Source organism: Falco naumanni, chromosome 6 (assembly GCF_017639655.2).
Source record: "Falco naumanni isolate bFalNau1 chromosome 6, bFalNau1.pat, whole genome shotgun sequence".
In the NCBI taxonomy this organism is placed as follows: Eukaryota; Metazoa; Chordata; class Aves; order Falconiformes; family Falconidae; genus Falco; species Falco naumanni.
The window spans coordinates 5,127,683-5,154,592 of record NC_054059.1 but is presented as its reverse complement, the minus strand read 5'-3'; the positions used below and the strand labels follow the sequence as shown (position 1 = coordinate 5,154,592).

Below are 26,910 nucleotides of genomic sequence, written 5' to 3'. Positions count from 1 at the left end.
TTACTGTAATTCTCCACATTTAGCACCAACACTTGCTGATCCAGCAAGAAAATCTCACTTTATGGTTCACTCAGCTTTCCAACTTGCTTATGCGCAGTACGGGTGACTCCTCTCCCTGGTGAGGCCTAAACTGTACCCCACGCCTTGACACCCACTTTTTAACCTATTACTTATCTGTGCAAGAACCTTTTCTTCTAAGTCTCACATCTCCTCTAGTTTCTTCAAGAGTTTTTTGTTAGAAACTTTTACACAGGCTTTCTGGAAGTGTTAGCAGAGAATACCATACTATCCTTACTCAGATGATTTTTGATCCCGTTGTTGGAGAGGCATAACCTTCCTTTGAAAAAGGCATATGATTTTTCCCAACTGTATCATGTTTATCCAGGTATCATCCCTTGATACTATCCAGGTAGTATCCCTTGTTATTGTTTCTACTCCTTTGTCCAGTACAGGCATCAAGCTTACAGGTCTTACTTCTTTCCTGATCTTCCATGACACCTGCTCCCACTCTCAGTTTTTTTAAATGGCGTTGTATTTTCTACCCTCATAACGTTAGACATCAATGTGTATTTTCCACATAGGTCTACTATATGATTTTTTCAAACTCTTTTTTTCAAGACTGAGAAGTTACACTGTCCTAAAAGTCACTACGAAACCAACTTCACAACCGACAGGAAAAACTATTACAAGATCAGTAATGAAGAACAAATTTTTTGACAGGATGGATCTGCATACCTGTAATTGTACTGCTGGATCCAGTTTTTGATTCAAGTTGAATTATAAAATTAATTGGCTGGCTTGCTTGAAGAAGAGTAGGGAAGTATTTATTCTTTAAGATGGACTTACCTATCTTTACCTCTAGAACCAACAGTGTGAAACACACCTCAGCTAAAATTTTGTCCTATTAATAGAAAAACTGAGGAAAAATTATCTGCACCACACTTCCAGTTAGCCAAAGAGATCTTAACCTAGAAAGCAATGGCAATAAACAAACGCTTTTGGCTATTACACTTAGTTTTGACCACTTTCAAACAGCACCCTTCGCACTTCACAGCAATTTGTTAACACTGAACACCTGGTAAAGGTAACAGGTAGTTTACAGGTATCTCTCCAAAACAGTTACAATGGCTTAGATAAGCAATCAGACCTCTAAACTCACATTAAGAGCAAGTTACACAGCCCTCTCAGACTTCTGTTACCATGTTACCAAAACCAGAAATTCACAGAAGTCTAGCTTAAAGTGAGAATTCAACCAAAGGTCACATTAATAATACCTGAGAAGGAGATTAGTTTTTGTAATGGGTGCGTCCATACACACGGTACAGCAGTACTAAGTTCTTGAGCTTGAATGCTAAGTGCTAAATCAATTTCTTTAAACACGAGCTGGAGCCAAACAAGCATTCTGCTTGTTAAATATATGAAAACTTCACCTTACATGAATCACTGCATACTGCAGACCTGTTCTGCCTGAAGTTATTCTACATTCTAATTCTAAAACAAAATGTAAAGCAATCTGTCTGAGATCAAACTACTCCCTAGCATTTTAAATATAGCATTCATAGCAATGATATCTTCACCACCACCCCCTGACAACTATGCGTGTACATGACTACTTCTAAAACACACCAGGTCCCATATCATCTCAAATACAAAGTTCATGCTTCAGTCTGAAACCTTTCAACCTAGTCTAACCACAGAAGTAAGAACTCTACACCAGAAATGTACAATGACAAATCAGAAACTATCTCAAAAAGCTTTAAAGGACTGGACTAGATGACCTCCTGAAGTCCCTTCCAGCCTAAATTATTCTACAAACTGTAATCTCTCTTTGAACACTTGTTCTTCTAGTAGCCATATTGACAGCATTTTAGTTTGCAAAAGTAATGCACTTTCAGAGCAAATCCCCTGGCTGTTCCTACTTAGTGTATGTCAGTTGAGATAGCTGGGCAGCTCTGGTGCACACAAATTGGATTCCACGTACACAAAACAAAATTTGATGTTTCCCTTCAGGGACACAGCTAATGCACTTCAACCCGCAATACTGACGCTAGAGTCCAAGGCAAAGGCTGTACCACCGCAAGGCTTCCCAGCACCTACCTAGCACAGACGAACCTGAGCTGCGAAGATATTCTGCAACATCCTGAAATGCTACTTTAAAGAAATAACGCCGTCGGTGCCTTCAGGTTGGCTATGAAACCCCAGCCCTCAAATTTTTACAACCCAGCTACTCAGTACCTACCTAACTTTTCTTCTATCTTTGTACTATTACTAGTAGTAGTAGTAGTAGCAGTAGTAGTATTATAAATGCCCTGCCTTCTGTGGACAGTCTCTCCTGGCAGAATCCCAGCTCTTTCTTTTCAGCATTCCTCTTTTTCACAGCCTCCCATTCCACCCAGGGCTTCACCCAACAGCAGTGTCAACCACCTCAGACACCTAAATATTGAGCTTGGCCAGTTAGTACTTGTCAGCCTGTGCTAGTGGACCAAGAGCTTCTCCAGCAGCAGCATAACTGGTAGAATCAAGAGGTTACTAACCTGAAGAGTGCTGTAGTGTACAAGAGCACTATCAGTCAGTATCACCTGAGCTCAAGAGCCTGAAGGCCAGGGACAACAGACAGGTCAGAAGTAGCATGGCAAATGTACCCCTATTAAGGAGATCCTGAACTTCAGGCAAGAGCACACGAGTTAACCTAGAACTCAGAGGTGCACATCCAAAACCCTGGGATGCACAATAATCACACAAGACAGCAGAAAGCACATCTTCTGGCACCCGCCCGCAGGCTGCTGAATCTCAGCGGTTCCTAAATTCATATTCGATTCCACAGGCTTAAGTGGGTCCACAGGCAGGGTTTTTTGCTAGACCCTGATGGGCCATTTTAGCACTGCAGGGCAAACTGATGGGTTGCTGGTCATGTTGAACCCCAGTCCCCTGCCCTGTCCCAAAAGTACTGAGTCTAGTAGCCCCCTTCCTCCACAGCTGCCCGTAGAGGGGGCAACTCTTTTTTCCTCTCCCTGCAGGTCAAGAGAAAGGCAGGGCCTCAGAGAACAAACTCTGTTATCTGAACTTTTACTGGCAGGTTTCTTGATAGTTGCAGATATTCCTCCTAGGCAGGTTTTTGTTTTGCCTAAAGCCATGCATCTTAGCATTTGCATTCAATGGGTGGTTCAGCAGAAAGCTGAAGGCCTGGAAAATGGGGATGTTAGCAGCCCATAATGAGGATGAATTTTCATTCCAAACAGCTGCTTTCACTGGGATAGACTTTGCTGCTTAGTATTTTGTAGGAGGAAGAGTACGGTTCGTTTCTGGGACTGCATTCTGGGCAGGCAGTCTGGGCTGTGGGGTGTTGTTGACTCACCATGAAGACACCCACCTGGAAGACTGAGTAACTTCAGCTGCAAGTCTAGATATAACAAATGGTTCATTACTGAAAAGGAAGAGGTGCTAGGACGACCAAAAGAGAAGTCCATGCCTCATTAAAAGGAGGAAGAGATGATTTCCTTGACAAGGGTGCCTTACTAGCTTACAAAGCCTACTCACCCTGCTCCATCTACCTCCCTGACCCTTACCAAATACCAGCCTCCTGAAATACAGCAGAACCTAACGTAGGCCACCTTGCATTTCCCTTCCTCCACATCCTCCCTCAGCCCTTCCACCTCCAAATGACAGGAAGCCAGCAAAAATCCCAGCTTTCTTTTCTCCTGAACGGCACAGTGCTGCTCCTCGCCAGCTGTAGGTCCCCTCAGTAAAGCGGTCAGACCTAGCCCTGCAAGATACCTAGAGGGCTGCTAAGCCGGCAGCTGCAGACACACACCGATTCAGAAAGAAGGTTGAAAAAAGGGCACAGAAGGGTCAGGGAAGATTTGTTTGAATAACCGTGCTTGCCCAAGAGACATGGCAGGTTGAATACCACTGGGGAGTAGGGGCAGATGGGGCAGGAGGTGGATGGCGTTAGCCAAGACAGCTACCGAGAACCTATTGGAGTTCTTTTAAATCACCAAACAGTCTGCCACATTGCAAATATCACTAGCATTTAACCACACTGAAAATGCAACTAATTCAAATTAAGTATCTTCAAACATGAAAAATACATATTAATACATAAATAATATGGTTTATATTTGTAAAAATTATTTATAATATTTATAAAAATAAATATATTTATGTTAAATATATTTAATAAAAATAAGTATATTTTCTTCTTCAATAATTTTAAGTTTCAAATAAACTACCTTGCTATTTTGTATTTTAACACCAAGAAGAAACTTCTGTCATTACATAAATGATATCCTAATATTTAGACAGACTTACCTACCAGGATGAAGACACTAAGAGCATTTTAAAAACATTCTAGAATGCTTAAGGTTCACAAACAGAAAGAAATATTTGCTCTGTTGTAAAAGCCATCTATTTCCATTACCAGTATTCTCCTCTGTTTTAATTAAACTGTTTGCAAGCAACTTTGTCTTCAACATCAAGCCAAAGCTTTTCACTCAAAAGGAGAAAGTTATCAACTGCAAACCTATAATAACACATTGGCTCCTCTTTCCCACTCAAAACAACAGTTAAATATTTTTCTCTGAAGAGGTCTACTTAATTCTGAGGCCTCTTAATATCCATAGGGCAGCTGCTGCCCTACGCAATCTAATTGCATTCAGCTGTGCAAACATAAAGACAGAATGATTAGCCAAAATGTGTTTTTATTTTCTTGCACTACAGACCCTGGATCATTTTAAAGAACCAAATGGATTTATTATAACCAATCATTTCAGGCTAGACCTCAGACACAGATGAGCTGAAGAAACTGAAGTTGCTAACACTGTTGACAGATTATGTGAACAAGTCACATCAATGGATCAAGAAACCAGAAGATGAAAGGCTACTATTGACTCAATTGTATATTCATAGATTTTTAGGACTGGAAACCATTACTGCACTCAGTGAGTCAGCTCTGTTGCTCACAGGACAGAGAAACTTGAACAATAACATTTAGATCAAGCTCTTAATTCCTATCCAAACTACAGTAATGTTTATATCAAGTTTATAATTCCTATTCAAGTTACAGCGTACCATTATGAAAGATACCAAGTGATGAAGAAATCGCAACATATCTAGGCAAGTTACCATGGCCATTTCTTACACATGTGCTCAAAAATGTATGCTTATTTCTACACCGAGTCTTGTTAATGCCTTAGTTTAGACCAAAGCTCAGCTCTCCGTGTAATTTCCTTTTGTAAGATAAAATGACTAAGTCTGAGTCTCATTGATGGGTAATTTTCCAGTTGGCTAATGTACATATCTTCACGGTGTAATTTCACAAAAGCCTTTAGAAGACTAGGCAACAGAACTGAACCTACCACTCCAATATTCTTTTCACTGCTTATGTATACAGCAGTATACAAAAGAAAGTGTAGACGTACTTTGTATTCTTTTGCATTGCACTGAAAGCTGTTGACAAGGCTGAAGTAATTCTTTTCAGATTCATGCCTTTGGCTGGGACTTTATACACTTGCTCCTAGATATACAGCCCACAACTGGCTGTATTCAAGCAGTGTCATAAGACCGAACGATCCAAGTTAGCCTACATGACTGATCCTTTGGGAAAATAGGTAAATTTGCTGAAAAACCTAGAAATAGTAACATGACCATAAACACTACACACAAAAAAAAAAAAAAATCAAACCCTATAATTAAAAACTTTCACTGTAACATACTTCTTTATCTGTCACAAAAAAAAAAAAAAAAGAAAAAATACCCAAACATAAGACACTAAAATCTACTTCAAGAAATAAGTTATCCCACCAGCAGTTAAACTGTGACTCTTAGCTTCTTAAAGTATCCTGCCTTTGTTGCTTTCAGCTTCTCTTCTCAGTTCCAGCTCCTTCGGTTCCTCAAAGCATCCATACAGACAATTTATATCCTCCCCACATCCCCCATAGACCATCACTGCAATACCCCCATTCTTCCCCATGTACTCTCTTTGCCTGGTAAAAAGCTAAGCAAAAGGGAATGTGGCACCAGAAGTGTCTTGGTCATTGATGGGTAAATGTGATTAATGATTGTTCTTGCTGTATATTGAGCATGACACTGAGAACTGGAAGAAAGAGATACTAGTTCGATCATGGGCCCAACAACACTCCCTAGCTGAGAAGCAGAAAGTCCAGCTTTTCCTACCGAAGTTTGAGGCAAACGTTATTTGGGAAGACTGCTTTGCGAGTGGCAGATTCATCCCTAACTCACATCCTTGGAGGTGAAGACAAACTATGCTGTACACGATGGCATTTATGGCATTTAGTGGTGGTCACTCATGACTAGTGAATCAGCTTCAGAGATACGCATTGTATGCGCAGAGAATGAAGATGACCTAGGAGACAAAGGAGAATTAGGTCCAAGAGTAAAAGCCTCCAGGCTCAAAAAACAGGGTGTGTGATTGCAAAGACTGATGCACAAAAGTGACTAAAAGGAAAAAACACCAGGACAACACTATATACTAAGACCAAATATTATCAGACAGTAAAAGAAAAATATGATTGTTTACTCTTGCATTAATCAATTGTATTTGGTTGTTATTTAAAATACATCAGAGCTGGCCAAATTGATTATCTGTCGCACACCGAAATCTTTTTAGAGGTCAAGATTTGCCATGCCACATACCTCAGAGTCAGAAAGTGAACCCTTAGATGGGGTCCAAGCACATGAAGGGTCCTTGGGCATCCCACAGACACTGACCACACTAGTTTTCAACTGGCTCCACTCCTTAGGTAGCTAGAAATAACCATCACTGTCCCTATCATCCCATCCTGCCCTTGCCAGGCATCTCCTTCCTAGGACAACCATTGTACTGTTTGCAAAGTACCACTCGGCCATCCATTGTGTAAATCCAAAGATGCCAAACCAGGTTCACAAAGAAATAGCTGAACCACAGAGAAAAAAATCCAGCCTCATTAAAATCAAGTTCTACAGCATAATTCCGCAGCTTAGAAAGTATTATTTAGCCTTTTAAGAGCTAACGGGACTAATGTGAGCTAACCATGCTTGTTAAGGATGAGAACTTTTCAAATCGTTTCCGATTAGAAGCATAACTGTGACTGCACTGCTCCCGAGAAAAAGCATTTTTCCTACAAATAGTTTAGAGAAATTCTGCAGTATTAGCAGAATGTTTGATACCTATGAACCCAGTTGAGACAACTTACTTGTTGATTTCTAGAATGTCTTTTATAAAAAAACCCAGCCTATGTTTTTAACTGCATAGGAAAGATTATTTATATGCAGGGCTTTTGAGCCTACAAAACTGTATTAAGTAGTTGCCACTGAACTGAATGTTTAAGTGCTCATTATTTCTGAAGGCTGAGAAACATACTTGGGCACTTAAAATATGCATTTAGGAGCAGTGCAAAATGATTATAAGCAGCAGTAAAACAATCAGATGCTAAAGCTGAGGTATAAACTATATTGGTTGATCAAGTCTGGAGAGTGTGAAGAATTCAGAGGCATGTAAGAAACTTCTATCCATCAATGCAATAGATGAAACTTTGACAAACGCAGGTCAGCAAGGGAAAGATGCATTGCATTTTACTTGACTGTATAGATCCCGCTAAGAAAAGGTGCTTCAATGAAATCTCTCCAGTGGCACTCAGTGTCTTAGATGACTAGGTTTCCTTTCTTTAGAAAATCAAACCAAATGTAGTCAGTACTGCTTTTTTCCCCTGTAGAATTCGACATAATTCCTGTATAAATTCTTGACATTTTAAAGCAGGCAGTTTTTTTATAAATGAGTCGATTGTCCCTATATTTATAAAGGAAAGATGGGGAGATGTGGTTTCTAAGTACTCCTAAGAGTGATCAGGCTAAGAAAAACTCCTGGGTAAACACCAGTACTTTCCAAACACCTGTCATTTGTGAAAGGCATTTTCATAGTTGAGAGAAAACAGAAAAATCTAAATACTGAATGGAAAATACATAAGAACACAAAATGGCTGCAAAGTTTGTGCCACTCCCAAACACGATCCAAATGCTTTCCAACTTCGTGCAGTTTACACACCTTGTATCAAGTCCCTCGCCCTGCACAACCTGTGTCTAACCATGGACAGATGCCCGTGATGCCCTAACTAAAAGATGACAACCAAAAAAAGCAAATTTGTCCTTTTCAAAAAAACTTTTTAACTGAAAATAAACTAATAAATGCTGATTTTTATGCTTAGAGTCCTAAATTACTGATTCAAACCACCTGAACAAACAAAGAGCTGCAGTCCTGACTAAACATCAGCTTTTTGCCTGGTTCAGTGATTTGATCAGAATACAGAGACACTCTGATGTTCAATAAATATTTGATCAGCTTGAAAATAACATTGTTAATGAATTCCAAACATTATACAGTGTAATCTTATCACATCATAGAAAGCCGATCTGTAGACAATAACTTTAAAGGCTCAAAAAGATAGGGAAAAGACAGGTTCCTTGGCGAAGCTCAAATCATTCTGTATTCACAATTAAGCCCAAATGATAGAGCCAACTCCTGATAAAGCTTTAAATAACTCATTATTTGACAGTGAAGTCACCATGCTGCTTTAACTCCATGTAGTCAAGCAAATTTGTGTCAATTCTTCCATTCCTCCACTTTAAAAAACAAAATAAGGAACAAGTAAAATTAACACATGTTCTAAAACACAGTAACTCTGGTGTATTCCAGACATTTTTCCTTTAGAGAGACTAAGTAGGAATGATACTTTTTCATACATTAGTACTGGTTAGCCAGAAGTAGTAGGTTTTATTGTGAAAATATTACTAAACCACAATGTGTCTGTTATGAAAACGTGACCTGGAGCTATGAAGTAGAAAGAAAAAGGTTATAATCAAAATTACTTCTGAAATACTAAGCTTAACTGCCATAGCAGACTGAAAAGCAAAATACGCTACTAATACGCACTCATTTAAATAGTGTTAGACTATGTTTTATACTAAGGATTTTAACATCTGAATGCAAATCAGGTTTAGAAGGTCATGCAACCTGTATGCAGAAATTAATCTGTTAATATTTTAATAGATTTTTTCAATTGCTTTTTCCAAAAGTGCCTCTGAACTTCAAGATAATGCAAGATTTATATTGGACTTCTTTAGTAAGCATCACGCTAAATGTCTTCTGCTCTTGCACTTTAATTTAGCTTTATACCTCCGGCTTCATTAAACATCTTGTTTCACAACTATACTAATAGCTTTTCACAATATTCCATTAAGCAAGAAGAAAAATATGAGGAAATTTTCTTCATAACTAATGTCATTTACATATTAATCCTATTAATATTTGACAAATGAAGTTCAGCTCACAGCCAAAAATCCATGTTTATAGCAATCAGAACATAGCAGCCACAAAATTACTCATTGCTTTTTCCTGCTCGCCACCCCACTGCACATTACTGTAAGCAGCAGAAACCTATTCTTGGTCACTTCTGTTTGTCCTTGTCCTTTCACTTAATATTATGATCTGGAACTAGAAACACTTAACATTTGGTCTGAAGCAAAACCAAAAAAATAAATGGCTTCAAATTGTTGGCTAATATATATATGATCCGCAATGGAATAAACTGTGTCTGTCTTAGATTTTAAATTCTACTTTTGGCAAACTAAGGCAACTGTTGAAAAGCCACATACTCGTTCCTACCTTTGTGACAGAAGAAATGTCCTGACAACAGAACTACAGTCCCTGTGGTCAAAGGAACTGGTGATGGTCCATGGATGATACTTAAGATATTAGATTATATTGCCATTGATTATCTTGTAATTTTTTTAATTTCCACTTTCTAGTATTTATAACTTCATTAAATACATGCTGTGCAAGTCTTCAGGAAAAATTAACGCAATAAGAAGAACAATCAAGATACTTCAATTTGCCTTCTGTTGCTTTATTTCATTCTCTTTATTTCACTTTGGATTACTAACTTGAACAGAGACGGCCTCAGCGTTTAACCACGTGACTACAGAATACTATTGTACTTACTTCTGCAGGTGAAATTTTCTTTCAAACTAAGCTTCACAACTCGCTAACAGCCTTAAGCAGAAATTAATATAATGGAAAAGACCAAGTCTACATAACTTTTCCACAGCCATACATTGTTAATTCCCCACCTCTCTAGAAACACAGATAAATAAACTCAGAGATAAGAAGCTAAATAGCTTAAAACAACTGTCCAGAAAGGCCGATGAGAGTTAGGCTAAATTAGTGTTTCACCCCGATCTCCAAAAGACCCTGTGAAATACGGACTGAAATCAATCTTCCTTCATTTCTATTCAACCTTTCTCCCAAAACAGTCAGCCTCTTCCTCTCGTGTGCTCAGCAAACCCTTTTCTTCCTAAAGACTTCAACACAATCCTTGCTAAAAACTCCAGCAGTTAGCTTGGCACTGAGCCCAAGGGTTATGTCTACCTTTAATTATTTTTAAGGCGGCAATAATCATTGAAGACTGTGCTAAGGTAGGCACAACAGAGATTGGGAGTTGTAGGTGCTTAATAAAGCTGCTCTCCAAAAGGCACCTGTTTCCCATGTGGTGAACGGAGGAAGACGAGTATCTGAAGCTTTACAGATGTTTACATACCTCATTTAGGAGAGCACTCGCTGTCACTTGCTCCTCCTCACTGAATATATGGTACTTAGGCGCTTCCTTGACAAATACAAGATGATACCGTGCTGTCTATATTTTCAGATTGATATACTCCTTTTCAAGTCATTATATTACTACATACCTGAAAGATTCACACACTCCTTAAATAAGAACATTGGAGACCACTAACACTTCTTTTTTCTGCTATTCTTTCAGATCTAATTAGGTACTAATATACCTAACAGAAATGTAATGTTTGCAACTACAAGCCACAGTGTGGACTGTGAAAGGCAGAAGCAATATTAGTTCCATTTTATTTATTAGCTGATTTATATTATTTTCAGTCAACACTAATTGAAATTTAGAAAACACAATAGAAGAATTTTGGACAACTGTATTGCTAGATACTGTGACAATGCTTAGCTGATGCTTTCTGTGTGTACAAACAATAACCTTTTTAGAACTATCCTACAGTTGATAACACTTCAAATTTAAAATGTTAATATTATCTTTCCATTGTATGCTTAACATTACTGTATCCAAATTCATCTCCGGAGGGCTGTGTAAGGCATTAGCTTTTAATTCACAGTTACAGAAGTCGCTGACATGGATAAAGGGATGAGTCTGAAGTAAACTGTTGGGACAACCAAGATAATACAGAAGCACTTCTGGCCCTGCTCCCTTTTTTTTTTTTTTCTTTTAGTCTCCTAAAGCAATACTTATTATTATTCCCCTCTCCCCCCATGACAGAACAAATCTTTGAAAGAGTCTTAGGAAGATCATCTTCCTTCTTAATCTTCCTTTCACACTTTCACTGTGATAAAAATCCTTAATTGCATGAAACCAGTGATGTCAAGAGGAAACATTAATTTTCATTGCATAAGTGCAAAGTGCTCATTGCATCACTTGGTTTATGAAATTGATTGTTTATGTCTTACATAACAATGTCTTTAAACATTTCACATGTTTAAAGCTTTGCATATACCAGCCTAAAACTTCTCTCATTTCTCAAAGCCCAACAACCCCAATCTCTCTTCACCTTCTGTCCTTTCATTTTTACTACCTCTGTCCCAACTCAAGCTTAAGTGTAGTCACTTGAATTTACACCAGAGAGTGAGGGAAGTCAGTCTCTCAGAGGACTTATTTCTTTGTGGATGGTTAGTTTGTGATCAAAGGCACCTAGAAATCTCATAAAAGTTGGGTTGGATCAGCGGGAAGTATTCAGTGCTTGAAGTCTGACAGCAGAAGCATCCCAGTGTAACAAAGGAACCTCCATGAACTGAGCAGCAGTGCTCTTGGCTGACTCACTACAATAACCTGATTTGGAAGTTGGGTAATTCACCAGTGTAGAGACCACATTTGCAGGAGGTAAAACCTGTAAATTTAAGGCTTTGTCTCAACACTGATTTTGTTGACATTTTTCTTAAGCTATGATGATAATCAGTATACCAGGAATAATATTTCAACAAATCACCTTTGAGCTCAAGAAGATTTTAATGAAAACTACCAGCCCTAAATAGAAACATGCAAAAATATATTCAAAAATACTTCTTGAGGAATGCCAATCTTGAAAAAAAAAAGGACAAACCCTTCCTTACATCAAAAGGCAAACAGTGGGCTAGAGCTTTAAGCTAATGTGAACATAAGGAGAAATGTGCAAGTACAGACTAAGAAATTGCAGCATGCTGGTTTCAGACATAGTCTAATTTCTTTTTTTAATTCCGGAGCTAAAAAGCCCCTTGAGCTGAACAGATACGCATGAAAGATGATGCAGAGAATTGCCAGCAGGATTTTTTCTACATGTTGCCAAACGTATGTTACACAAAATTGTCATTAAAGGCTAGCTTATTACATTTTACAGGGCTACAAATCTCCTTGAATTAAATATTCATGAGTCTTGCTTGGAATACTGAATCCCGTAATATTTTATAAGAAACAACAGAAACTACACTTTTTGACTACATATTCTAATATATAATTATACAATTATGAGTTTTAATCATAATAAATTCATCATTAGCTATGTAGATTAAAATAGCAACCTCCATATTTTACAACCTTAGTTTCACAAGAAAACATTCATACAACATGAGAGTAAATCAACAAAACTCAGCATGTGCTTTGCAGTGCTTTTACTTTGCAAGTAGCAAGCTGACGTGCTTGGAGATAAAAAGCAAAGTGGGAAAAAAATGTACACTGAAAAAAACCAGTACGTATTTTCTCTTTCAAGTCTGCTACAAGACTAATACAACATAAAACTGCATTTTCGGGAGAGTAATTTGGATAATGAGAAGGGAAAACTCCTTGAAGAAGAAAAAACACAGCATGCTGAAGGAGAAAGTGCCCACTCTGTGAGAAATTAACCCTTGTCGTTCTAACTTAGGAACAAGTAAGTCAGTGGATCTGGGTTAAATTTAACAGGGTAGCTATTTCCTTAGCACTGCAGCTAAAGGGGAAAAAAGTGTAGGCTGTGTTTACAAGAAGACACTCAAAAAACTCCAGTTGCTGTAAAAATTAATTGCTGTCCTTCTTAGGGAGCATCATTCTCACCCTAAAAGCAGATTCTGATATTGGTTGTTAGTCTTGCCTTGTAACCAATATAAAAACACAACAAAACAATAGTGTCAGCCACATCACATTTTTTTTACCCCCTTCTACAGAGCACGACCACGCAAATGTCAATTGGACATGCAAGACGACCTCTCCGGTTTGAATACTGGGATTGGGCAACTCCTGTGAAGAACACCTTCCCACTTTGCTGCTGCTGGCAGGGAACTTTCATTCTGTTACTGGCAGAAGGGTTTCAGACAGTTCCCAATCTCTGTCATTTTCTCTGCTCTCCCTTCTCTTAAATGTTTCCTCTCCTTTAATTGCACCAAACATGAAACTAACTGTTTATGTAGCTGTGCTCTGAGCAGGCAAGCAGATGAAGGTGCAGAGAATTAGGGGAGGAGGTAAATGACAACCACCATTTGCAAAGACAAGCATCAACGGGCTTAGCAGCTTTTAACATTGCTACAAGCAATGACGGGGGAACAGAAAGAGTGGTTAAGCATAGCTTTTCCACAAACAAATGTAGAATGTATTTAAAAGACAAAATCGAATTTCTTAAGAAAGAGAACTGCTCCTCATGGGGCCAATTCACCAGCATCCATCAAGTGAACACTGAAATGTTTGATGTGCAGTCACTGAACAACTCTGGAAGAAGAAAGCAGACAAACCTGAGCCAATATACAAACTTTTTTCATATCTGATATGCCTCTAAAGGATTTGTCAACTTACACAGTTTCCCGTGCATCCTTTTTACCGATGTCATTAAAAAAATAAAAATGGTCCTTTCTTTAACCTCTATAACCTCAAGCTTAGCATCTCCATCACAACTGAGAATAATGTAGGGAAAAAATATCACTATTGGGTCAAGGAAAAATCTGTGACAACATTCAGAAGGTATTTTACAAATCTCCTCCCACCTCCAAGTGAGTTTATTATTCCAATCTACATGTTACTAAAATGTGAAGAGATAATAATGAACATGCTAGTATGAATTTTGAGCCAATAAACTAGATTTCTGTGAAGCTCAATCCTGTTAGTGAAAAAAATTTAACAGAACCCTTCAAAAAGTTTCTTATAGCAGAGTGAGAGCGAGGAGAGTACAGAGATGGCAGCAAAGTGAAAAAGTCTACTTGTCGATCAGCAGTTACTCCAAAAAGGATTAGACATGAGCTACACCTCTCTCAACACCAAGGACACTATGTACCACGCTCATTTTATGAGCTGTCTTGTAAAAACCTTTTCTGCTATACACTACATCCTCAACAGAAGGAGAACATTACTTTTATAAACCAAAAACATTTAATAGGCTATTTGTTAAAATGAAATTATTCTAAAGTTTGGACAAAGAACATGAACCTTACAGTTAGCAGACAGGGAGCCAGTGGCACTAGTTTTGGCAGAAAGATCTAGAAATTCAGCTGAAGTGGAAAGGAAAAACATCTTGGCTAAAATAAAGCTGCAACAATGAATGCGATGGAAGTTGAGGGAGGATATTAGGGGAAGTACCATTTCTCATTTACCAAAATACTAAAAATAGATGGACCAAAATTTTAGTTGCATTAAATACACAATTCTCAGATTTTTAGGCTCCTGGGAACATCTCACCCTCAGTTGCATACATGTATTTGTGCTTTCAAAATATGAAATTGGGAAAATCTCAAAAAAATAGGTTTCAAAAGGTGTATCAGCTCATATCCTGACAATTGTTTATAACTGTTGCAAACAGACGTATTGCAGAATAATCTGTTCCAAGAAAGGTATCGCAAAGGATCAAAGTTCTAGACTCCCACTCACAACTGGGGGGGGGGGGGGGGGAAGAAAGACCATTTAACAAAAAAGACACTCTAGGACACTAAAAACTAATTAGAACAGAAGACTGGTATACAAAGGGAACAACATTCAATTGTTCATTAGGAACAGAAGGCAAGCAATTTTGTCTTAGGGTGGCATAAGAATACTGAATTGTGTTTGACTCAATGCATCCCTTGTCCCCAGCACCCTTTGCAGAGGACAGAATAGGACACACAGCGGTGTTCAACCAGCAGTATTGTTCCCTAACTCCTATTCAAGCACCTAGGGAAGCATACACACCTGTACTTAGGTATGTGCCATCTTGCAGAGGTGAACCGTGACTGTACATGATTGCAGTCAAAAATTTTCAGTGCAGGAGAAATGCAAAAGCTGCCTGTCGATTACCATGATATTGTCTCTGTTCGTTTGTTTTTCTGTTTTCCTGAGTTTCAGGTTTTCCTGAGTTACTCAGGAAACTCCCATTTATGGATACCTACTAAGACATTCACACCTCAAAAGCACTTATTTCATCCTAAGAAAAAAAGGCTTTTGTAATTTACCCCTAGGCCAATAGCTGATTCTTAAACTGTGAGCTACATCATTACTTGATTTAAAATTCTACTTCTATCCAAAATTTCCACTACTGCACAAGAAAGATCTCACAGTATAACGCCATTAGCTATACAGCTAAAGACATTTTTTTTCTAAAAGCGTAAAACTCAACTCTACTAGCTGTAGGCTTTTTTTAATTAACCGAAATGTATACAAGCGGAGCAGTATATAACCAGTTAAAATCAAGCTGGAATACCCAATCTAGTAAAAAAAACATTATAAAAACCCCTTGCCCTCTGGATGCTAAAAGTTTTAATACCTTTTTTCCTCCACTTTTTTTCCTGGCCAGTTCAGTTGCCATTAATATTGCCAAGAAATTAAGTCACAAATGTTTGTAATGAGAGGCTGCAGAGTTTCAGAAGTAATGGAGCAACACTCACCAAATTTGACAGAGGACAAAACCGTACTTCTTTTGAAGGCCTAGCAAAACATGCAAGCAAATGTCATGGAAACAGAAGCTCTTGCCATGGTAACATTATCCCTGGTACAGTAGCTAACCACTCTAATTTATAATATGCTCCAAGACAAGGTATTAGCTTAATTCCAGTTTTCGTTTGGTATTTGTTCCATAACATTCCGTATATCTAGCAGCTGTAAATATTTATTAAAAACATTAATAGTTCACAGGCAAGCAGTATCAAAGCCAAAGCCAAACATAAAGGCAAACTGATGAACTGTAATAAAGCAAGTCTGAGTAACACTGCCTTTTGGGGGAAGAAAAGAAAAAAAAAAAAAAAAAAAAAAAAGAGAGACTTATGGCACCATAAAGAATTATATTACAGCTGGTTCCCATTACACATCTGACTCCATGTCAGATGCACAAACACATAGAATGAACTATAAAATAAAAAGGCCCAATTCATAATTACAGTTAAGCAATCCTTGACACTTGCCTTTATATAGAATTTTAAATTTTCTATCAATCAACCCAGCAACCAAAATTCTCAAAACCAGCTGAAGACTCCTACTAGTATTGCAGTTGCTCTCCACAGAGACGGACCAGCTTAGGGCATAGCAAGCAGAGCCATGGGAATGATTTTCAATTAACAATTTATTTGATAAATTAGACCCTGTTTATGAACTATCTGCATGCAGCTCATGACTCTGACAAAAACTACTATCCCAATTTATTCTACAATTATGCTTGCTAGTCTATTTTCTAATCTGATCACCAATGCTAAGTTTCACTTATCTGACTGTTACTAGATACAAGGCACATGATGCTACATGCCCCTTCAATCCAGAAACTGAAAAGGGTCAGCACTGCAAACGTAAAAAAATACAGTTCCCGTAATATTTTTCCAAGCAAAACAGCAGGCCTTGCATAAACAGGTACAGCAAGCATAGAAAATACAGCTTATCCTGCAGAAGTCTTTTAAAATGTGAAAAATACTCACAAAAATAATCTACTTGGCTATTCTGGCTCATACGCAAATTATGAGAACTACACTGATGTTCTTCACTGGTTCAAATATTTTAATGAAATGCAAAGTTTAAACCAAGTCTTCTAACAACAGTTAAAGCATCATGACTGTATAACTTAAGCTGTCTGAAATACAAAAAAAAACCTTTACCAGTATGCCTCATCTGAAAAATTACATCTTCAGTTTTGTTTGTATACATAATCTACAGAAAGGACAGGTTTATCTTCTACAGTCTTAGTACACAGAAATAGTACCGTGCTCTGTATTTTAGTGTGTTGTTGGTTCTCCTCAAAAAATCAAATTCATTATCCTAAAATCATGTTAGTGCTCTGAAAAAGTCTTGAAGGTTTGAGAAATACAATATATATGATATGATCCATTACATACAAGTTTGTCTAACAGAAAAATCTGTTACCTAAAACTGATGCTTTTTAAAAAATATTCTGTAAACACCATGCAAAGCAGTAACGCTTGTGTCTGCTGTTCTTTCCTGTTTGCCCATGAGCCAGCTGTGTAAAGAAGGGAGGGGGGGAACCAACCCCAAAAACCAAATGTGAATTTTCTTTGCTTGGTTTAAGCTGATGCTAAGACTGTTGCAAAGGAATATGCTGCCTAAAAACTAGCAAAAACTGACCTCTGCCATTCTTTTCTCCAACTAAACTTTCATTTTTTCCTCACCTTTTCTCAACATAGTATGCATCAGATATCCTGTAGAACAGATTTAGATAGAAAATTGGAACTTTACTTTTTATACATCAAGAGGAATAACCTTGAAACTCTTGTTTTGTTAACCATATAGCAAACTTTTTTCCACGTGTTCTGAGCTCATCCTATGAGCACTGGATCCTGTGATCAGCTTCCATTTGTTAAACAGCTGAGTGTTTCCAAAACTACTTAGAATTATCTTTTATTCTTATGTCATTCCTTTTCTTCATTACCAGCAGAACAAGCCATATCTTCCCTTAACAATGGCAACATCAATTCGCAATCTGACAAGTCCCTAAGACACACATTTTAATTGCTCTCCTAACTTAAAAGTTCTCTCTAGAGAATCCTGTGTTGCATAAAACACAGGTTTTGTTTCAGTAGTTGTATGACTGTACAGATATTAAGATCTTGGGATTTAGCGATCACTGTTTGGAACAAAATCAACATCCAGTTTGTCAGCTCAAACTTGTCAGAACTTTCAGATAGGATTTATCGAGTGTACTAATTGTTTCTTTAATGAACAATTCAAAGTGCACAGAACATCTGCATTTTGCAAATCTGGGATATTTCCAGCTAAGACTCCTATTCATTTTCCCCTTTCGGAATGAACCAGCAGATACGTCACAGTTGCACATTCCTCTATTTCAGTGGAAAGCCTCTAGAGTAACATGGAGAAAAAGAGAATTTCATTTCAGAAACACAATAAGCAGCATTAAAAGAAAATAAACGCTTGCTTTAGGAATATCCACACTAATTATATAAGTAGTTTTCATCATGTTTCTTATCTCTGTATGATACAATCACATCTAAATTATTCAGCATGCATGTAAATGGAAGACAATGGAATTTTCTTAAAAGCAATTTACAGCTTTCAGCTCAAGCTCAATACTTTGATTGTTAATCATACTTAATGGACTTGGTTCACCATTTTGGGAATGTCAAAGACTAGGAGAGCTCATGAATGGAACAAGGAGTATAATTACAACTGAAACTAAAGTTATGGCAGCCAAAATGAGATCAAATTATCACAGCTGTGTTCTGTTGTACCACCTCAAAACAGAATATTATTCCACAGGCACCTCTGAGCCTTGCAGAGCATACCATTCCGCACAGTACGGTGCATGTCATTACTTTAATGTGTTGGCACCAAATATACACAGTTACTTTCAAAGATTTATCTCATAATATCTGCTATCACCTAACAGACATATTTCTAAAGTTACAAAAATTCAGTTATCCTTTTGTGATATTGATCATTCATTTTCAAATTTGCTATTTATAAGAACAGTAACCCAGTAAACATTTCAAAAACACATTCTGCCTTATCCTGATACAAATCACTATTTTTGCTTTACTGCTATGTTCCTGATTAATAAAAATGAAGGATCTTCATGGGAACTTAAGAAGTCTGTTGGCTGTCACGTTCTGGCATGCACAAGAAACAGTACTGGGGAAAAAACAACCACAACAAGGTAGTTCTTCCAGATATTTTCCTTAATCTTTTCAGTTTTATAAAGTACAGATGAATCATGCATGAGGCATTCTGTTTATCGATAGCTATTCCAGGATCCAAAGAAAATAATGTATTGACAAAATACTTTCTACTATATCTTTCAATTTCCAAGTCACTCCTGATCTACCAACTTCTTAGTCCTGGAAAGACTGCTGTAAAATTCAGCATGAGTAGGAACACTGCCATGGAGACAAGTGACCACTTCATTAGTCTATGTTAAGCATCAAAAGCTGAATCAACTACTCTGATAATTCAGCAAAAAAGTTTTCAATGATTTGAAGCAGAAGCTCTCCTGGACTTCCCTATCCAGCCATAAAAGATTTGTTTTTCAAAGCTGATCCACCACACATATAAATTAACATCATCTGCAGAATACAGACTTAAATTGTTAAAAGCAAGTATATTTTGCAGAAGCTGAACAATGGCTTTGGTATTCTCCCCTGAATGTTGCATTTACCGTATATATTCCTACACTTTTTTATTTATTTAAGCTGGAAAGTTCATGCAATCTGACATAGCTGGAAGCATGATAGCCAGTGCACTCAACAAGCTCCTTGGCATCTAGCTTTGAGACAAAGAAGGTATGCAAAAATCATATTTGAAAGCCTTTATGAATGATGATTCTACCTGTTCTAACACAAAATACATCTTTATTTTCCATACATTTAGAACAGTAGCATCCAGAAAAGGTGCTTTCTTTTTTCCCCTTCTTCTAAACAACACATGCAGAGAAATCACCATATTAATGTCAACTGACAACCCTGAGGATGACTAGTACACATAACGTAAAATGTAAGAAAGATCTTTCCTGTCTAATGCCATTGGCAGGCAGGACGATTTAGCTGCACAACGGAAGTTCAAGAACCTATTTAGATAGCTCCCATACAGGCAATTCCTTGCCTGAGAAATCAGAGAACGTCGGATGGCATAGGTCATAAGCAAACAAATGAGATAACACACCAATTAGAACTAACACTTTCCTCAGGTAATCAGACTCAAGAAACTGACATCTGTTTAGACAGACATATAAAGGAAGTCAGGTTAAACACTTCTGGCAAATAGCACATACATTTGCATCTGTAAATGTACTACAGGACCAACAGCAGAAAGTTAAACAAGAAAAACCTGTGCTACACCTTGCTATATTCAGAGCTAAAAATGACTCATGACTCCTAACTCCCCCCCGTCTTTTGTCAAGTGTGGACACCAGGAGTTCGTATGTGTAAGAAATGTTCAAATTTCCTGAGGTGTGAATCATCTCAGGTTCTTGGAAAGTAAGTTGAAATCAAAAATCTACGATGTTCCAAGATCATGGCACTTCTATAGGAGTCTTACAATTTAATTAAATGAGCTCTAATTAATTAGACCTTACTTATTGGTGTTTAAGTTAGCATTTCTGTTGTTACTTGTATTTAATTTTCTACTTTCCAGAAAATGTAGAAAACAAATCACTTCAAGACAGCAAAGACAAACTTGAATTGGTATAAAAATTTTACTTGCAGTCACAGAAAAAGTCTCAAAGAAATACTGTGCATTGCTAATAAATTTGAGCACGTTCATAAAACATATGATAGAATGGTATATTTGAGATATGACCAGTTATTTAAGAGACAAATGGCGAGGAACATTGCCATGGAAATTGAATATAACAGCTATTCATAGGCAGAAAAGAGTTGTAAAGCTCAGTGGCATTTCAGGAGATTGACAGCAAGTTCTCCGTTAAAGCAAAACCTACAACAGCATAAAAAGTGCGTACTGACATGAGAACAGCATCCCCTGACTAGTAACAGATTCAGTCATGAACATTCCTCTTACAGAAGAAATCACATCTAGCAAAGAGATATTCTAAAGATACGTTAAAGGTTTTAGTAGTGTGGATCAGTACAAAGACTGATGATAATTATTCTCTCCAAATTTTCTTCCCTTCTGCTGAAAACTCTAGAGAAAAAAAAAAAATCAGGCAGTCTTAGCATCCATGTTAAGGAATTGAGGTGCTGATCTCTTCTCTTTGGTGTCCAGTGACAGGACGTGTAGGAATGGTTCAAAGCTTGCCAGAGGAGGTTTACACTGGACATCGGGAAACTGGACATTATCTTTACTGAGAGGGTGGTTAAACACCAGAACAGGCTTCCTAGAGAAGTGATCAATGCCCCGAGCCTGTCAGATTTTAAGAAGCATTTGGACAATGCCCTTAAAAATTTGCTTTAACTTTTGGTCAGTCCTGAATTGGTCAGAGAGTTGGACTACATAATTGTTGCAGGTCCCTTCCAATGGAGATAAATCTATTCTATTCCATTGCCTCCAAATCCTGTATGAATCACTACAAAATTAGAAAGCTAAATCCAGAAACTAGTATATTTGTTAGAAGCAAAAATTTGTTATATGATTCCTCCCAAGCCTTTATATATCAGGTTTGATACTGAGACTATATCTAAGCCTATCTGAAGCCACTACTTGCTATTGCAATAGAAATATTTAACAATAATTGATGTCCCGTGACTGGTAAATGTGATGTCTGGGTTTCAGAAATAGGCCAGCAACTGACCTGACCTATGTTTAAAAAAATCACAGACCATTCAATAAAACATAAGCTGCTGAAGGAAAGGCTTACCAATTACATAGGATTATTTAGAAGAAACTGGCACTGCTTAATGAAACAAAACATGGCCTTTTGCAGATATTTTATTTGGTGGTACTTTCTGGAGATATTTCATTCAGCGTTAACTTCAATGATTTTGGGTGAACTTTTACAATGGCAGAAAGTAACACAGCCTATTATACAATCGGAATAGCACAACTAATTAACAGGCAACCAAGCATTTCAGATCATCACTAAGGCTGCCATAGGAGGGGAAGGAAGATATATTAAAAACTCATGCAATGTTAGTCAGTAATAAAAACCTGTTCACTATTCTCCTTTCATTTTAAAGGCTAAGCTTTTTGTTAGTATTCAGTATGGAGAGTTATGTGTTAAATAATTCAGCCATTCTTTAAAATAACATTTAACTTAGAACACAGCTCGGCAGCTGCCCTTCTTCCTTCCCCCAAAAAATCCCAAACTCACACAACTGGACTTTACTCCTCACCCAAAACAAGAGCATGGAGAAGTACCAAACAAATCAGGCTGAGCCAACACAAAAACATTACACAGCTCAGGAGGCAGAAAGATGGAATAGAAGACAAGAAACTCTGATACAAGCTTTCCACAGATGCTCAAAAACTGTCCTTAGGCCTTCTTAACTGATGGCCAGTGAGCCTTCTTTTAGGTGGCTAAAGAAAGAAAATAATTCCTACATTCTTTTCCCAAGCCAGGGAAAATAATAGTTCTAGCCAGCAAGAAAGGCCGTTATTAAGAGATTGCTAGCATAAAAATTAGACAGTCTTGAGATACCTAGAAAAGGTATGATTTACAAGGCAGATAACAAAAGTAATTTCACTGATGGGTGGGCACAGGTCAGAGAGCCAATTCTGCCACCAAAAGATAAGAAGCCTTTTTTGAGGTTTCCATTAAAAACGCAGAGGCTGGCAAACGGCAAGTGTCCTAAAACAAATGCATTAATTGTTCACTATTTTGAAGTAAACTTTTAGAAAAAAGGATTGAAAAATCCAATGTGAATTTGTCAATCAGGTGTTTGGTTTTTACCTGCAAACTAATTCACTCATTGTCTGGGGCACGATCCCAGGGACACACCTGTCCACAAAGTCTCCTGCTGGCCTGTTTCACTCCTAATTAGCACTTAGCTTCTGTCCCTGCTCTGCCAACCTGCTACATGTAGAGGGATCAGAAAGCTGATCAGATGGAATGGAATTGGCTTAGCCACGCGGGAGTTCTTAAATGGATAGAAAATGATGCAGGGAAAAGAAGCATTAGGGAGAAGCAACATAAAAGGGAAATCAAAAGGAATGTGGGAAACAGGCTGTTGGATACAGAGGATGCATGAAAAGAAAAACAAAAAAGGCAGAGAATACAAAGGGAGGAGGAAAAACAATAGTAAGAAAATGTTATCTTATATTTGTCAGTCACCACAGAGTTGTTAAAGAGCAGTAAGTTAATCCAGGAGAGGCACAGGGGAGGCACTATGAAGCACATGTATCAAATCACCGACAAAGCATTCTTAAATCATAAACAAGGCAAAAACCTCCATCACTTTCACTAAACACGCTCTTCTCATGAGCTGTGAAAGCTTTTGGTCTCTGGAAAGGGAGGAAGGAGGAAGAAGGGAGGCCTCAGTCACTGCCTTTCAATTGTCATTGTGAAATTAAAGCACTTGTATACCCTGGAAAATAACCAATTTAAGTAACTCAAATAATCAGTTAATTAGTTAGGAATAATAATGCTCAGTTAGCATGACCTTGCAAAATAAACTAACCTGCACAGGCAGAAAACAATCTCCTTACCCCTTAACATTGATTCTACTATCACCACTCACAGTGCAAAACAAATTCTGCTTCAGAACAAGAACCTTGCTGCTCATAATACAAGTTTACATAGGAAGACTAATAGAAAAAAATAAACCCTATTTTGTCTACTGAAACCCTCGATTCGGTAGTAAAACTTTTTCATAAATCCCTTTTTATTAAAGCATGTATTCAAAACTGAACTAATGCACAGGTACCTGATGCCAAATCTCTTCAAATCCAAGAGAAAAGTAAGAAAGCCCACACCTCTTAGAGGCCAAAAGCATAATCCATATTCACAAATCACTTTGGGTATTTTGATTTTTGTTATAAGACAGAATTAAACCAAATTTCAAAACAACAAAATATTCTTCATTCATGTTGACTCCCAATACCAGCGTTGCCTATAGCTAGTGGGGAATATATCCATATACTCAGGTCTAAATGCCCGTGTCTAAGACCAGAGATCAAGAGAAACATCCCTGAATAAACGGAAAAAAAACCCAAAAGACTGAATTAATAAGCTCAACATTCTTTATATGAGTTAACTTCTGCATGCTGCTTCAACTATTAAAAGTATGGAAACTGTGGATATTTCTCCACAAAAACATTCCTGTCTGTAAATGGACACATCCCATCCATCCTCCTCTGCTGCCACTTTATCCTTCTCTGTGATTTTGCTTCAATTCCTGTTAACTTTTGTTTTCCCCTACTCAAAACACGCAGGAGACTTCAGGAGCTCCCAAAAGATGTTCGTAAATTTCCCTGATCTTCTAAAACTCAGCATCATTTCTGTCTTTTTTTCTGCAAGATCAAGTATGTCAACAAAAATGGTTGTTAGAGAATTGTCTTTTTCTGGATATGCCATCATCTCTTCACCTGAGACAAACTGGTTTTATAAAGGTATTTAAGTTTCACGGTGACCAAAAGGCAGGCCTCTACCCTGATCAACAATAGGTATCCTCCTCTGTGAAAACATGTCATACATCACACATATAACTCTACAATAAATTAAAAAAAAAAATCTGTTAGTATACTCAAGGGATCATTTATGCATTGTTATACTCTGTTGCCCTTGTATTATTACCTAGTAATTTATGCCCTCTGTACCACATAAAATAAAAAAGCAGTATCAGCTATTTGTATCAGCTTCACCCCTTTCAGTTAATCAGCTTTAATACTTATTTCCTAATTAATAGGTTTACAATAATTTCTTTTGCTCTGCATATATTTTCTCCACTACAAAAGCCATTAAGAAAACTGCATATGGCTTAATACAGGAAAATCAGTTTAATAACAGATGCAACAAACTTACATTCCATAAATCTTGAAATAATACTGAAAATTGAACATTAAATTAGACTAAATAAATATATCCCATGTTTTAAATATGAAAAACTTTTATAAGCATTTATGCAAGCAGGTTAGTTTTTCCGTGGGTTATAAATTTCTCAGTATGCTAAATTAGAAAACACAAGTTCCAGAAACACAAAACGTATCAGATATTAATTTCGGGTAACAATAGCAGAGACACACATTCTCAGTAATTTCATTTCAACTAGAAAAGGTAATATTAAGTTTAGCTGTAGTAACTGGCCATAGCTTAACCTCCAATATTCAGGAAAGTAGTTTTGAGAAGCCTTTACAACTGCTTTAGATTTTAACAATATTTCATGACACCATGAGGGCTTCTTATGAAAGTATGAACTTTCTTTACCCTAGTAGTTTTGCTTTGACTGGGAAATAGCTATGTATTTTTTTAAAAAGAGAAATTATCTGGTCTAATTGCTTCAGTTAAGTTTATGGTTAGCTGATGATACATGACTTCTGATAAAGAGAGGTTAATCTTATTTCCAGATGGGAGTGTCATCACCCTTGCTAAGATCTAGAATATAGGAAGTAGACCAGAAAAACATGTTTTATTTGGAAAACTAAATACAAATATTTTCTGTGAGCAACTATAAGGGGAGAAATATCTGTCAAATGTGAAATAATCAAAACCAATTCCTTGTTTTACAGGCTAAGAAAAAAGTCAACATGGATTGATGTTACAGTTACTCTCTATGCCAACATACAATACACACTGCAGCATATCCATCCTATCACAGGGAGCAGTAGTAGGATGGACAAGGTCACGCTACTGACTTCCTTTAAAGACACCCTTCCTGCTTGAGAACTATTTACATTTTTTCTTTCTTATTATCTGCGGTTCTTCTGGTGACTTCCCCCAGCCCAGTCATACACCTTCATACTGGCAGATATGGCTCAAGAATATATCATGCTTTAATTGCACTAAAATAACATGAGTCACAAATTTTATTAAAATTTTAACATGTGAACATCCCTGAGAAAGAAAAATAATCCAAGAGCTCAAATCAATGGTTGAAAGATTTACAAAACCCATGCAGTAAGAAAAAAATCCTTACTTAGCAGCATGTCATAGTATGCACAGAAAAAAACCATGAGTTGATTCCCAAAAACTACCACCACGGATTAATCTGAAGTCACACATACTACAAATTAGATTGCAACCAGCTGAATTTAAGTAGTCTGAGGAGCTGGAAAAAGCAGAACCAACTGCAAAGTAATCCTGACTGAAACAAAAATTAGGTAGTAAAGGGAAGGATGAGTGGGGAGGCAAGGTGAGAATCTCATTTGAGAGTGAAAAAACATTTTTTGAGAAAAATCCATTTCTACGCTACTTACTCCTGTAGGCTGAAATATCAGGCCATCCACTTCATGGCTAACTTCTCTGGCAAAGCTTCCTTCCAGGAGCTGTAGAACAAAAGGAAAATAAATACCTTTTCCATAGAGAAATATTTCACTTAGAAGACTGCCCATCAAAGCAGATTATACACTACTACTGCAAAAATTTGCTAGTAAACTGCTTATTTATGGTTTAACATTAGAGTTTGGGAAATGTCAACACAGAAAGATTCAACAAATTAGCAATTTTTACAAAGAACACTCAAGGCTGAAACAAGTTTCAGGGACGCAAATCCTTACAGTCCTGTTCAAGGAAAATGCCTTTATCTAGAAAGATACACTGAGAAACCAAGATGATTCTATACACTAAAAACATGAAGAAAAATAATTTCTGATACAGGACACCACAGTCATTCGTAGCCAAATTAAAAAACACATCTGCCACTTCAACACACAAGTAGCACTTACTTTAGATTGAAACTACATACTGAAAAATATTTCAGAGCATCATTCAAAATTCATGTTTGGCAGACTCCCTAACTAGGGCACAACCCAGTAACACAGCTTCACTACTGTAAAACAACTGTCTGAAGTTGGATCTTGAATATTCATT

At 37.3% G+C, this 26,910-nt stretch overlaps 1 protein-coding gene across 4 annotated transcripts in view; it reads right to left on the bottom strand.

The window, feature by feature from the left end:
* The window catches only part of RNGTT (RNA guanylyltransferase and 5'-phosphatase), a 189,228-nt gene that overhangs the window by 66,077 nt on the left and 96,241 nt on the right, over positions 1-26,910 (bottom strand). For all 4 annotated transcript variants that reach the window (XM_040597832.1, XM_040597834.1, XM_040597831.1 and 1 more), the window contains one exon: positions 26,298-26,366. In XM_040597832.1, coding sequence (XP_040453766.1) covers positions 26,298-26,366 — 69 coding nt within the window. The remainder of the gene's footprint in view (positions 1-26,297; positions 26,367-26,910) is intronic.